At 45.9% G+C, this 13822-nt stretch overlaps 1 protein-coding gene across 3 annotated transcripts in view; it reads left to right on the top strand.

Moving 5' to 3' along the window:
- The window catches only part of CDC42BPA (CDC42 binding protein kinase alpha), a 192699-nt gene that overhangs the window by 78224 nt on the left and 100653 nt on the right, over nt 1–13822 (top strand). For all 3 annotated transcript variants that reach the window (XM_054169969.1, XM_054169985.1, XM_054169978.1), the window contains exon 5: nt 2288–2436. In XM_054169969.1, coding sequence (XP_054025944.1) covers nt 2288–2436 — 149 coding nt within the window. The remainder of the gene's footprint in view (nt 1–2287; nt 2437–13822) is intronic.

Genomic DNA, 13822 nt, shown 5'->3' with positions numbered 1-13822 from the left:
TGGAGTTTGTATAGAAACAGGGCTCTGTATTTGTGACTCTTACTCCCAGGCAGCTTTAGGCTTTCTTAATTTGGACAGTGAAGATAATCTCAGGTTTTGTGCAATTCTGATCTTACTATTAATAGTATTTGAAAGGGAATATTAAGTATTCTGCAGCAGCCTGCTAGAATTTGTGTTAATCCTGCCAGTTTCCTTATTTACACTAAGCACAGTGAAGCTTCTGGTCCTTACCTTTGGTAGCCTGCTAACAGGAGCTGCTTTTGCAGGCTGCTGGGGAAGATGTCAGCAGTGCTGTCTTTCCTCAGCTTAGTGTGACTGCAGCCCTGGTGCTTCTTATTGAAATATAATGCACCAGAAGTTGCCTTTTTAAAAAATGGAGGTTGTTTACCTTGACTTGAGTGATGCCTTTGACACTGTCTGCCACAACATCAGCATGGCTGAGCTGACAAAGCATGCATTAGGTAAATGATAGGGAACTGGGCTGAAAACTTGCTGGGCCCAGAGAGTTGGGATCAGTGACACACAACCCAGCTGGAGGCCAGTCAATGCTGGTGTGCCCCAAGACTTAACAGTGGGGCTGACTTCATTATTAGGAGCACTACAACCAGTTCTGGTGCCCCTGGCATGAAGAGGAATATAAGACTGCTGGACTAGGTTCAGTGCAGTCCATGAAGAAGGTCATAGGGCTGGAGGACCTTTCCTGTGGGGACAGGGTGAGAGAATTGGGGCTGTTTAGTCTGGAGAAGAGAAGGCTCCAGGGACACCTTAAAGCAGCCTTCCAGTACCTGAAGTGGGCTACAAGAAAGCTAGGGAGGAACTCTTTTACAGGGGCTTGTAGTGATAGGACAGGAAGAAATGGATTAAAGCTTGTGTAGGGCGGATTTAGACTGAAGATTAGGACGAAATGCTTGATAGTGAGGGTGGTGAGACACTGGAACAGGTTGCCCAGGGAGGTTGTGGATGTCCTCTCCCTGGAGGTGTTCAGAGCCAGGTTAGATGAGGCTTGGAGCAACCTGGTCTAGTGGGAGGTGTCCCTGCCCATGTCAGGGGGGGTTGAAACTAGATGATCTTTAAGATCCCTTCCAAACTCAAACTATTCTATGACTCTATGAAATGGAGTTGTGTGTTGTTGCATCTTAAATATTAGTTACTATTTGTGGTTCATTCTGCACTGCTGTAAGGAGTCACTGCTTCCAATGCTAGTGTGTGCTGTCTTCCTGGAAGCAGAGGTTGGAACTCTAGGCAAATGCTTTCAGATACTGTGTGCTTCAGTGGGAAATTATTCTAATTAGTCTGTCCACAATGATGTTGGAAAGCAATGTCATAGAAATGGGTGTTAAATTAGATTGCTTATAATTAGTTTGTTAGTTATAATTAGTTGGATTTTTTTTTCCTTTTCCTCATTTGCCCTTCCAGTTGCTGTTCCACAATGAAACTAAACTAAACTTAAAAGACACTAATAAGGAGATTCACACTTTTTCCAGTAATTTTGACCATGTCTCTAAAGGAAGTGAGAGGAGTGGCTGACACCCTGTTAGGTTGTGTGGCCATTCAGTGAGACTTGCCCAGACTGGACAGCTGGGCAAAGATGAACCTAATGAAATTCAACAAGGATAAGTGTAGAGTCCTGGACCTGGGGAGGAACAATACCATGCACCAGTGTGGATGTCTTCCTGGTGTCCAACCTAAATCTCCCCTGCTCCAGTTTCAAACCATTGCCCCTTGTCCTTTCACTGCAAGCCCTTCCAAACAGTCCCTCCCCAGCCTTCTTGTTGGTCCCCTTCAGATATTGAAATGGAGCTCTAAGGTCTTTCCAGAGCCTTCTCTTCTCCATGCTGAACAGCCCCAATTCTTTCAGCATGTCTTGATAGGAGAGGTGCTCGAGCCCTCTGATCATCTTGGTGGGTTTCTTTTTAATAGATCTGTGCTTGAAATCCTTTACTCCTTTGCATTCTCTCAAAGGTTATTATTTTTACAAGGGAATCCTGAATATCTAAATCATTTCTATTAGATGATGGGGCAGTAGATGAAGCTGATACTATTTTGCCATGAGACTTAATGTATTTGGAGAGGTATAGATACAAAAAGTATTCAAGGAGGTTAAATATTAAAATGTGACTGAACTAGCTACTGTTTTCAGCACATCTGAGCAGCTTGGTTAACCTTTAATGTTTATTGTTATTTTTACAGTGCATTAATTTGTATGCATCAATTAGGTTTTGTTCTCCAAATTCACTCCAGCTGTTTCCTTTTTTCACTTTGCTTTCTTGTCCTTCTCTCTCCATAGTACCTGGTTATGGATTATTATGTTGGAGGGGACCTGCTTACATTGCTCAGCAAGTTTGAGGACAGGCTGCCTGAAGATATGGCTCGTTTTTATCTGGCTGAAATGGTGATAGCTATTGATTCAGTTCATCAGTTGCATTATGTTCACAGGTAAGTCATTTGTGCTCCAAATTCTTGCAGGAGTAGTGGGAAATTTCTTGCTGGAGTGAAAATAATTCCTGTGAAAGAGTTGAAGGTGGTAACAAGTCTTTGCTGTAATAGGAAGGATGATAAAAGTGACCTACTTAGGTCTGGTGGTTATTGAGAGCTGGTGTTAACCTTGTGGTCAGAGGCATGAATGAATGTCTACATTCATCTGATGAATCTTACCCACTGGCATGTTTCAGAGTCAATGATCCATAATTTATAGAAGCAACCTGGAAACCTGTTTGTGAAATCTGATCAAACCCTTCTGAAGGGTCAGAAGCTGTTTCTTAATTAAGAAGTTGAAGCCACCCCATTGTGTGGCCTGCTTTGGATTTATTGGGGTTTTTTTCTTCACCATTTTCTTTTGGTCATAGTGAAATTATCTTCAAGGTGAAATGAGGACATTCTGCTAAATAATTGGAAGTAATTAAATTGTGGTACTTAGATTTATCTTAGATTGGTAAATAAAAAAACAAATCATGTGTTCTGTTCAAAGCAAAGTGTTGAGTCATGTATTGTGAGGTCATGATTGCTTTTTCCACCACCATCAAAGTGGCATCATCTTTCATGTCTCAGTCTTCACTGGATTCCATGGTGGTTCTTGTATGCAGAGGAAAAGGTTACCTTGCAAGAGGCAGAGTTTTCAAATGCAGTAGATTTCCACTGGAGCAAATGAAGTAAACTCTGAGTTGTTTAAACTGCTAAGGCCACAACTTGAGTAATGGGTTCGTATTTGGGCCCCTCACTGCAAGAAGGACATTGAGATGCTGGAACATGTGCAGAGAAGGGCAGCAGAGCTGGGGAAGGGTCTGGAGAGCAGGGCTGGTGATGAGCAGCTCAGGGAGCTGGGGTTGTTTAGTCTGGAGAAGAGGAGGCTGAAGGGAGACCTCATTGCTCTCTACAGCTCCCAAGAAAAGAGGCTGGAGTGAGGCTGGTGTTGGTCTCTTCTGTCTAGTATCAGGTGAGGAGATGGCCTGAAATTATGCCAGGGAAAGTTTAGGTTGGAGATTAGGAAAAAATTCTTTGCTGCAAGGGTGGTCAGGCATTGGAACAGGCTGCCCAGGGGAGGTGGTGCAGTCACCATCCCAAGAGGTGTTCAGGAAACCTGTGGCTGTGGCACTTTGGGACATGGTTTAATGGCCATAGTGGTGTTCAGTTGATGGTTGGACTTTATGATCTTAGAGGGCTTTTACGACCAAAGCAGTTCCGTGATGCTATGATTAAGTTGGCAGAAGGAGCTTGATATACCCATCTGTTGCCCTCAGAGTGGCCGTTGCTCCTTTTACTGTTCCCATGTGGCTGATTCTCTACAGAAAAGGTGGAGGTTTTGTCCAAAAGGTGTTTTGTGGTTGGTTTTGGTTTATCACTGCATTGTGTCCTTTGAAATGGTGGCTTTTCATGAAAGAGCTGTAGCTGGCAATGCTTTGAGGTGGGGGGGTGTGCTAAGCTGCATGTTTCTCCTGGAATATTTTCAAGTCTGCCAGCTTTGTTCAAAACCTGTGTCTGCCTGCCAAAGAGAGCTCTTTGTGATAACACCTTGTGGAGAAACCCAGCCAGAGCATTATTCCTTGAATTCTGAAAATTTCAGCTGTGTCATTTGTGAGAAATTGTTTGCTTAGGGCCTGATGTGAAAGCTTTTCTATTCGGTGTCATTTGGCTCCGGCTTTTAAAATGTGTTTGTGGGTAAGCTGTTGAGGTGCTATCTTCTATTACTTCATGTGCTACATAAGCTGCTCTGCTTTACTCAATGAGTCTGCATATCACAGAATGTTAGGGGCTGCAAGGGGCCTCCAGAGATCCAGTCCAAGCTTCCTGTCAGAGCAGGATCATCCAGGGCAGGTCACACAGGAACACATCCAGGTGGCTTTTGAATGTCTCCAGAGAAGGAGACTCCACAACCTCTCTGGGCAGCCTGCTCCAGGGCTCTGCCACCCTCACAGTAAAAAAGTGTTCCTCTGCTCCAGCTTGCACCCACTGCCCCTTGTCCTATCAGTGGACATCACTGAGCAGTGCCTGGCTCTGTCCTCTTGACACTGCCCTGCACATCTTTACCAACATGAATGAGGTCACCCCTCAGGCTCCTCTTCTCCAAGCTACAGAGCCTCAGCTCCCTCAGTCTCTCCTTGTAAGGAAGATGTTCCACTGCCTTAATCATCTTTGTGGCTCTGCACTGGACTCTTTCAAACAGTTCCCTGAGGTCCTTCTTGAACTGAGGGGCCCAGAACTGGACATAATAGTCCAGATGCAGCCTCACCAGGGCAGAGTATTGTGACATGATCAGCCTCTGAAATGAGACCTGTTCCACTGTTCCTTTGATGAGAATGTTTGCAACTGGTAAAGTAAACAAAAACACATCATCTGCATGCCAATAATACTATGTTCTGGGAAGTTTTAACTCTGATGGTCACATCCTTTGTGGCCTTCAGGATGTGATCTGAGATTTAGCTGCTTAACTAGAAACCATGCTTTAGGCATCTTTCATTCAAGGTTGTTTTTTTTTCTCCCTTGGAATGAGATAGCAGGTTGTTTTGGTTTGATTTGTTTTGTTTTGTTTCCTTTTTGTGCCCCAGTTCTTTCAGCATAGATTTTCGTGTTAACGGATTCACAGATTGTATTGGGTTGGAAGAGACCCTCACAGGTCAGCTTGTCCCAGCCCCCTGCACTCAGCAGGGACTCCTTTAACTAGATCAGGCTGACCAGGGATGTATCAAGTTTGATCCTGAATGGCTCCATGGATGAGGCCTCAACCACATCCCTGGCAGCCTGTTCCAGTATTTCACCACTCTTATTGTGCAGAACTTCCTCCTGATGTCCAGCCTAAATCTGCCCTGCTCCAGTTTCAAACCATTGCCCCTCATCCTATCACCACAGGCTCTCCCCAGCCTTCCTGTAGGTCCCCTTCAGATACTGAAATGTAGCTCTGAGGACTCCCCAGAGCCCTCTCTTCTCCATGCTGAACAGCCCCAAATGTCTCAGCCTGTCTTCTTAAGAGAGGTGCTCCAGCCCTCTGATCATCTTTGAGCAGGTCCTTGTCAGTCTTGCGTTGGGGGCTCCAGAGCTGGACACCGTATTCCAGGTGAGGTCTCACCAGAGCAGAGGGGCAGAACCACCTCTTGACCTGCTGGTTTAGGGGTGAACTTTGTAGAGTAGGGCCAATGGTTGGTGATGATCCCGAGGGTCTTTTCCAACCTGAATGATTTGGTAATTGTATGAGATTAGTCATTTGTACTAATGAAGTGAGGCTTGCTTGTAGGCCAAGGTTAAATAGTGTCTTGTGCCAGTTTTCTGCAAACTGTAGTATCGTACCTGGTGAGATTTTACATATCTTGGGAACCAGAATCAATTTGGTTTATTTTTATAGATTCTTAGCACTGTTTTAGTCCTTTAGCTGATGCAAAAAAAAAGTCTCTACATGCATTAATACTAATTTCAGTTTTCAGAGTTCATAGTCTGTTTGGGGTTGGAAGGGACCTTAAAGATCACCTAGTTCCAGTCCCCCCACCACAGACAGGGACACCTTCCTCTAGCCCAGGTTGCTCAAGGCCTCATCCAACCTGGCCTTGAACACCTCCATGGAGGGGGCATCCATGATCTTCCTGAGCAGCCTGTTCCAGTGTCTCACCACCCTCACTGGAAAGAATTTCTTCCTAATCTCCAGTCTAAAGCTGCCTGCTTCAATCCATTCCCTTTCCTCCTGCTACATTAAGCCGTTGTGAAAAGTCCCTCACCAGATTTCCTGTAGTTTCCCTCAGGTACAGGTAGCCTGCTAGAAGGTGTTCCTCAAGCCTTCTCCTCTCCAGGCTGAACAGCTCCAACTCTTTCAAGCCTGTCCCCAGCCCCCTGATCTAGTTGAGAGGTGTTCCTGCCCATGACAGGGAGGTTGGAGCAGATGATCTCTGAGCTCCCTTCCAACCTAAGCCATTCTATGGTCATCTTTGTGATCCTCCTCTCGACCTGCTCCAGCAGTTTGATGTTATGTTTTTACTTAATGTAAGGTGGAACTTGAGCTTTAAAATGTTTGGTTTTGTCTAAATCCTTTTAAATAAAAAGGAGTCCTTTTTAAAGTAAAGTCCATTTTGGAAGGCCTGGTTGCCACTGGAAGAAATTTCTCCTGGGCATTGCAGAAGACACTCTCTGGGCACGTACAAGTCCCAGGCACGGTGAGTGTGCCACTGGCGGCTTTCCTTCTGTCTGTCCCTACTGCTGCTGCCTTGTGTGCTGCCTTCTGAGGCAGCCCTTGCTTCAGTAAGGGTGCATCTAAGTCTGTCTCTGTCCCAGATTTTATTTGGGACATTCCAGCTTCCTGCACACTACAGAGTTCTAAGCGTTAATGTGCTTAAGCAGTTTTCATCTTGATATTTGATTTCCTTCATCTCTTTGTTCCTCGCAGGGCTGCACAGTGAATTTGCAGCTAGGGAGTGTTGAGCATTCAGGCTTCTGATCTGCCAGACCACTGCACAAACAGACATTTAAAATAGCTTTCAGAGATTGGCACACACCCACCTTAAACAGGCTTAGTTTTCTGTGGAATGGTAAAACAATCCTGCCTTACCTTCTGACAAAGAAAATATTTTGGAAGGCTTATGAAACACCTATGGTAATTATTATTTTTGTTGGTGAAGTTTGTGGGAGGATAGTTAGGGCTACAGGGCAAGCTCTCGAGTTACATACATTGCAGATGTCATCTGCTTGAGAAAAGATAGGCAGAGCACCAACACATCGACTGCCCTAAGGGGTGAGGGATTGCAGGCAGCTTCAACAGAGGGCCACAGGATGATCCAAGAGCTTGAGCACCTTTGCTGTGAGGATAGGCTGAGGGAGCTGGGGTTGCTCAGCTGAGAGAGCAGAAAGCTCCTGGGTTTAACAAGACCGAGTGCCAGGTCTTGCACTTTGGTCACAACCACCCCAGGCAGTGCTGCAGGCCTGAGAATGAGTGGTTGGAAAGCAGCCCTGTGGAAAAGGATCTGGGGGTGCTGGTGGATGGCAGCTGAACATGGGCCAGCAGTGTGTGCAGGTGGCCAAGAAGGCCAACAGCATCCTGTCCTGGATCAAGAGCAGTGTGTCCAGCAGGAGTAGGGAAGTGATAGCGCCCCTGTACTGGGCACTGGTGAGGCCACAGCTTGAGTTCTGCATTCAATTCTGGGCACCACAGTGTAAGAAAGACATGAGGTCAGAGAGGGTGTCCAGAGAAGAGCAACAAGGCTGGAGAGGGGTTTGGAGGGCATGGTGTATGGGGAGCGGGCTGAGAGAGCCTGGGTTGTTTAGTCTGGAGAAGAAAAAGGCTGATGGAAGCCCTCATTGGTCTCTGGCTTGAGTGAGGCTGGTGTTTGTCTCTTCTCCCAAGTAACTAGCAATAGGAAAAGAGGAAATGGGCTTAAGTTGTGCCAGGAGAGATTTAGGTTGGAGATTAGGAAAAATTTCTTTCCTGAGAGAGTGGCCAGGCATTGGAACAGGCTGCCCAGGGAGGTGGTGAAGTCACCATCCCTGTAAGTGTTCAAGAAGTGTCTAGATGTGGTGCTTCAGGATATGCTTTAGTGGTCATGATAGTTGGGTAACAGGTGGTATTGAGGATCTTAAAGGTGATTGTGTGGTTTTGTGACCTTATAGCTGCTTTCCAATACCTGCAAGGAGCCTACAGGAAGGCTGGAGAGGGAGTTTTCCTGAGGGTGTCTAGTGACAGGGCAAGGGGAAATGGTTTGAAGTTGAAGGAAGGAAGGGTTAGACTGGATCTTAGGAAGAAGTTCTTCAGTATGAGGGTGATGAGACTCTGGAATAGATTGCCCAGGGATGTTTTGGGCTGCATCTTCCCTGAGGGTGTTGAAGGCCAGGTTGGCTGAAGCCTTGGGCAACCAAGTCTAGCTGAGAAGCATCCCTGGCCATGGCAGGGAGGTTGGAGCAGATGATCTCTGAGGCCCTTTCCAGCCTAAGCCATTCGGTGATTCTCTTTGACACTTTAAACCTGAAGGATTTTAGCATTCTAAACCACCCAATGCTTTTTATTTATTTATTATTATTTCCCCCTCTCTTTCTTTCCATTTTCTTTATCACCTTTGGAAATTTCAGTTGGGCTTCATTGGCACATTTCGGTTCTTGAAATACAGAGCAGCAGAATTCTCTGTGGAAGTGACATCCTTTCTGAGAAATATTGAGCATAGTGGAATAATGGAGGCATAAAAGAACTGCCTGTGCTTTTTTTCCAAGCCTTCTCTTTGCTTTTCACAAGAAGGCTCTATTTGCCCTCAGTAAAAATAATCTTGGGGACATCCCTGAAATACTTACTGTAGTTAGCAGGCAGCTGGAATCTGGGATTCTTTGGAAGATGCATTTCACTTTCAACTATAAGTTTCAGTGCCAGCATATCCATTTTTGACTTGCTGAATAAGTGTTTTTCTGTCTTCTGGGTGTAGCCCATCCTTCCTGATCATTAATTTGCTTAAGTGGAAAATTTGGGGGTGGAAGGCCCATCCTGGGGAGTCAGATGCGTTGCACCGTGCGCCTGTGAGTCGAGTTGGCAGAAGGGTGAGCCAAGTGCTGTGGCCTTTGGTAAAGTGAACTGTTATTGTGGGCTTGAAAGAAAGCAACCCAAGCATTTGAAGTGTTTACCAAACTTTGCAACAGACATGACTGTTGAATGCACACCATCAAGATGTCCTTACAAAGTGCTGAGAGTTAAGGAAACTGAGCTAGAAAAAATAAGGGGGGGGGGGGGGAAACCCCAACCAACAACGTAAGGTTATTTTGATAGCCTGCTGGGAATGGTCTTGCTTTGAAATGTTGCAGGGTTTAGTTTTACATGGAAAACTGCAGGGCAGGACGTTGTTTTAGTGCGTGTTTGGTAAGCCATTGCTTCCAGACAAGGTATTCCTTTTGCAGAGGTAGGCCTCGAGCAACCTGGCCTAAATGAAAGGTGCCCATGGTGGCGAGCTTGGAACTAAATGTTCTTTAAGGTCCCTTCCAACCCAAACCATTCTGGTGGTCTATGAGAGCTCTGTGAGTTTAAGGCTCTATGTTTGCTCTCCATCTTTCCTGCTGAAGAGGGGTTCAGTATTCAGTATCACTAAGGTTGGAAGAGACCTCAAAGATCATCGAGTCCAACCTGTCACCACAGACCTCATGACTAGAGTAGGGAGGACAGTAGTGCCCACTGCAGGCTTGAACTCACAGGCTTCCCATTAAGGGTCTTATGTGCTACCAACTGAGCCACAGGTTGCAGGCAAAGGCCACCTTGCCAGCTCTGAGCTTTCCTGTTGCCCTGTGGCTCTGTGTGCTCTAAACAGAGCACTTCTCTGCTCTGTGACAGAACAAGAGGACACAGTCTCAAGCTGTGCCAGGGGAGGTTTAGTCTGGATGTTAGGAAGAAGTTTGTCACAGCAAGAGAGATTTGCCATTGGACTGGGCTGCCCAGGGAGGTGGTGGAGTCAGCATCACTGAGGTGTTTAAAAAGAGACTGGATGAGGCACTTGGTGCCCTGGTTTAGTTGATTAGATGGTATTGGGTAATAGGTTGGACTTGATGATCTTGAAGGTCTTTTGCAAGCTGGTTAATTCTGTATTCTGTTACATAGTGCCCCCTCAGGGTGGCACCCAACCTGTAGTGGGGACTGGATGGGGTTAATGCTGCTTGACTAGAATTCATTGGAGGGATTTCTGAAGGAGCCTGTGATGACCTAGTATGTTGAAATAAAAGAACCCTGGAGTGCCAGGAGCTAGTGGGTCAGAGGGGCTGTGTTCTCCTGTGGAAGGCAAATGGTCTCTTGCAGCCTTGTGTCTGGTGGCAGTGAAAGCTGCGCCATGGCTGGCTGAGCTTGCACAGACCCACATTCTGTGTTACTTGAGCAGAAGGAATTTAGAAATCCTAACTCCAGTGCTTTAAGTGATAGTAGCCTTGAGCAGTCCTTTCAGCAGAGGTGCTTTTACAAACCTATCCTTTGGCCTTTGTCCTCCTATTGTTCCTGTCTCTTCAAGACCCCAACTCCAGACATCCTTCGCTCTGCTGAAACAAAGGTTTGTGGGCCTGTGCAGTGAACTGAGTGAGGACACCAGCCCAAATAACTTCACATTTTAAGTAAGCTGGGTCAGTTCTCCAATCTGCTTGATGGAGAAGGAGAAGAGGAAATCACCTCAGAGATGGCGCTGGGTTGGAAATGAGCCTCAAAGTTCATCTTGTGCACCCTGCCCTGCACTCATCAGGGGTAACTCCACCTAGATCAGGCTGGCCAGGGACACATCAAGGCTTATCTTGAATGTCCCCAGGGATCGGGCCTCAACCACAGCCCTGGGCAACCTCTTCCAGTACTGCACCACTCTCATCGTGCAGAACTTCCTCCTGATGTCCAGCCTAAATCTGCCTTGCTCCAGTTTCAAACCATTGCCTCTCATCTTATCATTCCAAGCCCTTCTGAACAGTCTCTCCCCAGCCTTCCTGTAGGTCCTCTTCAGATACTGAAATGCAGCTCTGCCGTCTCCCCAGAGCCTTCTCTGCTTCTGGCTGACCAGCCCCAATTCTCCCAGCCTTTATGCTGCTCTATGTTCATCACATTAAGCCCATTTTCCCCCTACATTTATTGCTACTTTTGAAATGCCTGCTACCACTGGGGCCACAGATACATTCAGCTCTAAGAAGTAGTTGGAAATGAGGAATCTTAAAAGTATTTAGCCCTAATACTTTTGAACAGACCCCTTCCAACACCTGCCTCCTCAGGAAGGAAATTCTTGATTATTGTCAGCTGAGGAAGGCCAGCAAGGAAAGGAGTGCACCACTGTGCTTTCTGGTTAGTCCCTGGCACTCCTGTAGCTAGGACAATTATACCTTTATTGGAAAGAAGACTCACAGGGGGAAAAAAAGGAATTAATAGATGGAGATTGGTGTATCTTCTGTGTGCAGTTGCTTGAAAGGCAGATGGCTGAGAGTGCTGTGTCAGATGGTTTGTAATCCTGTTTAGGTAGGAGCTGGATGTAGCTGTTATAAAACAGAAGTATGTAAACCTTGCTAAGAGTGAAAATGAGAGAGACAGACAAGAAAGAAAAGTTTGATTGAAAAGGGTCTTTTTAAACCTTGTTTTTAGTGGAAAAATGCTTAATGCTGTTAAGTGTTATATAAAAAAGAGCCCCAAAACAAACCCTCCCAGACCAACCAGCCAAAACAACAACAAAACCAAACCAACCAAACCCCACCAAAAATCAAAACAAACAAAATAAAGCCCCCAAACCCAAACAAAACCTGGTCTTGCTTTCCAAGTAATAATGTTTACAGCAAGTCTCAGCAAATGCTACAGTTGATGTAACTTTCCAAGAGATCCTGCTGCCTCTGTCATAAAGATTGATTTGACTTCTTGGTGTTAGCCACCTTAGGACTGTCAGAACTCTGCTATCAGATCTCTTTCAGTGTCTTAGGAAGTTGGAAGAGTTTTCAGAGCTTAGAAATTCATTTTGAAGGCAAAACATTCCCATTTGGAAGCTGGTTTTGTGTGAGTTAAGCTATAATTTTACACTCATTCCTTTCTGATTATTTCAGACCTGGAAATACTTTCTCCTACTAGTTTCTTTGAGGTCCAAAATCAACATCAGGGAACTAGGGCAAAACATTTTCCTTATTTTTGAATTTGTAGTCCTGCTGACCTGTGGTTCTGAGGGTGTGCTTCACTTGGAGGATAGAGTTGGTAATTAGCTTTGGGTGGTTTCGTTCATGTTGATACAGTTCAGAACAATGTAGGCAGAAGTGAGGACGGCAGTTCTGTGATGGAGTCTTCGTGATACTTGTTACAGAGAGGGACACCAGCTGCTTTGTCTTTAGACTTTCCACTTCACTGTCAGTTTGTGAACTCAGTATTTATCTCATCATTGCTTCCTTTCATATTATCTCAGATTTTCATTTATTAATGCCTTATGTGCTCCTAAAGTTCCTCCTTAGAATGCCTTTATCTTATTTACCATTGTGGGTCCTTGGCTTCTTTCTTTCTATTTGACTGCATTGGGTTGGAAGGGACCCTCAAAGGTCATCTTGTCCACCCCCCCTGCACTCAGCAGGGACACCTCCAACTAGATCAGACTGCCCAGGGCTACACCAAGTCTGATCTTGAATGTTTTCAGGGACACTACAATCCCTTCTGAACAGTCCCTCCCCAGCCTTCCTGTAGGTCTCCTTCAGATATTGAAATATATCTCTAAGGTCTCCCCCGAACCTTCTGTTCTCCAGGCTGCATGGACCCAGTTGTTTCAGTCTGTCTCCCTAGGAGAGGTGCTTCATCCCTCTGATCATCTTTTTTGCCCTCCTCTGGACCCAGTCCAGCAGGTCCATGTCTCTCCTGTGTTGGTAACCCCACAGCTGGACACAACACTCCAGGTGAGGTCTCACTAGAGCAGAGTGGCAGAATCCTCTCTCCATCTCCAGCCATGCTGCTTTTCATGCAGCCCAGTCTGCCATTGGCCTTCTGGGCTGCAAGTGCCCATTGCTGGCTCATGTCCAGCTTCTCACCCACCAACACCCTAAAGTTCTTTCCTGCAGGCCTGCTCTTAATCTCATCATCCCCCAGCCAGTACTGATGTTGAGGGTTTCCAGAACCTAGGTGCAGGACCTTGCACTTCGACTTACTGGTCCTGTTAATCAGAGCACTGGTGAACCTCCCACATGGGGGCAGGCTGAGAGAGTTGGGGCTGTTCAGCTTGCAGAAGAGAAGGCTCCAGGGGAGACCTAAGAGCAGCCTTCCAGTACCCAAAGGGAGCCTACAAGAAAGTTGGGGAGGGACCTTTTACAAGGGCTTTTAGTGATAGGACAAGAGGGAATGGATTGAAGTTTGAGGAGGGCACATTTAGACTGGAGATTAGGAAGTAATTGTTTCCAGTGAGGGTGGTGAGACACTGGAACAAGTTGCCCAGGGAGGTTGTGGATGCCCCCTCCCAGGAAACATTCAAGGCCAGCTTGGATGAGGCCTTGAGCAACCTGATCTAGTGGAAGGTGTCCCTACCTATGGCAAAGGGTTGGAATCAGGTGATCTTTAGTGTACCTTCCAATTTTGACTGTTCTATGAATTCTATGAAATAACCTTGTCTGCAGTGAAGCTGTTCTACAGTATTTGCCTGTTCCATTTCCAGAAGATTTGGTGTATTGTTAAAGAATCTGCCTCATGTTACTCTTTAATAACACCAAGATACTAATACATTTTAACTTCTTACATGACAAAAAGTAGGTCACTTTATGTCCTGCAAATTATAGAGTAGTGCTTACAAAGCAGATGCTTGTGTAAGGTCACTCTGGTTCAGTTATGGAAGACTTCATGGTTAGGGTCAGGGAAGCAAAGACCTTGTGGGGCTTTATCTGCAGAGTTGTATTAAACTCTCTATTGACTCAGGTG

Source organism: Dryobates pubescens, chromosome 2, assembly GCF_014839835.1.
Source record: "Dryobates pubescens isolate bDryPub1 chromosome 2, bDryPub1.pri, whole genome shotgun sequence".
NCBI lineage: Eukaryota > Metazoa > Chordata > Aves > Piciformes > Picidae > Dryobates > Dryobates pubescens.
This window is presented reverse-complemented; position numbering and strand designations above follow the sequence as displayed.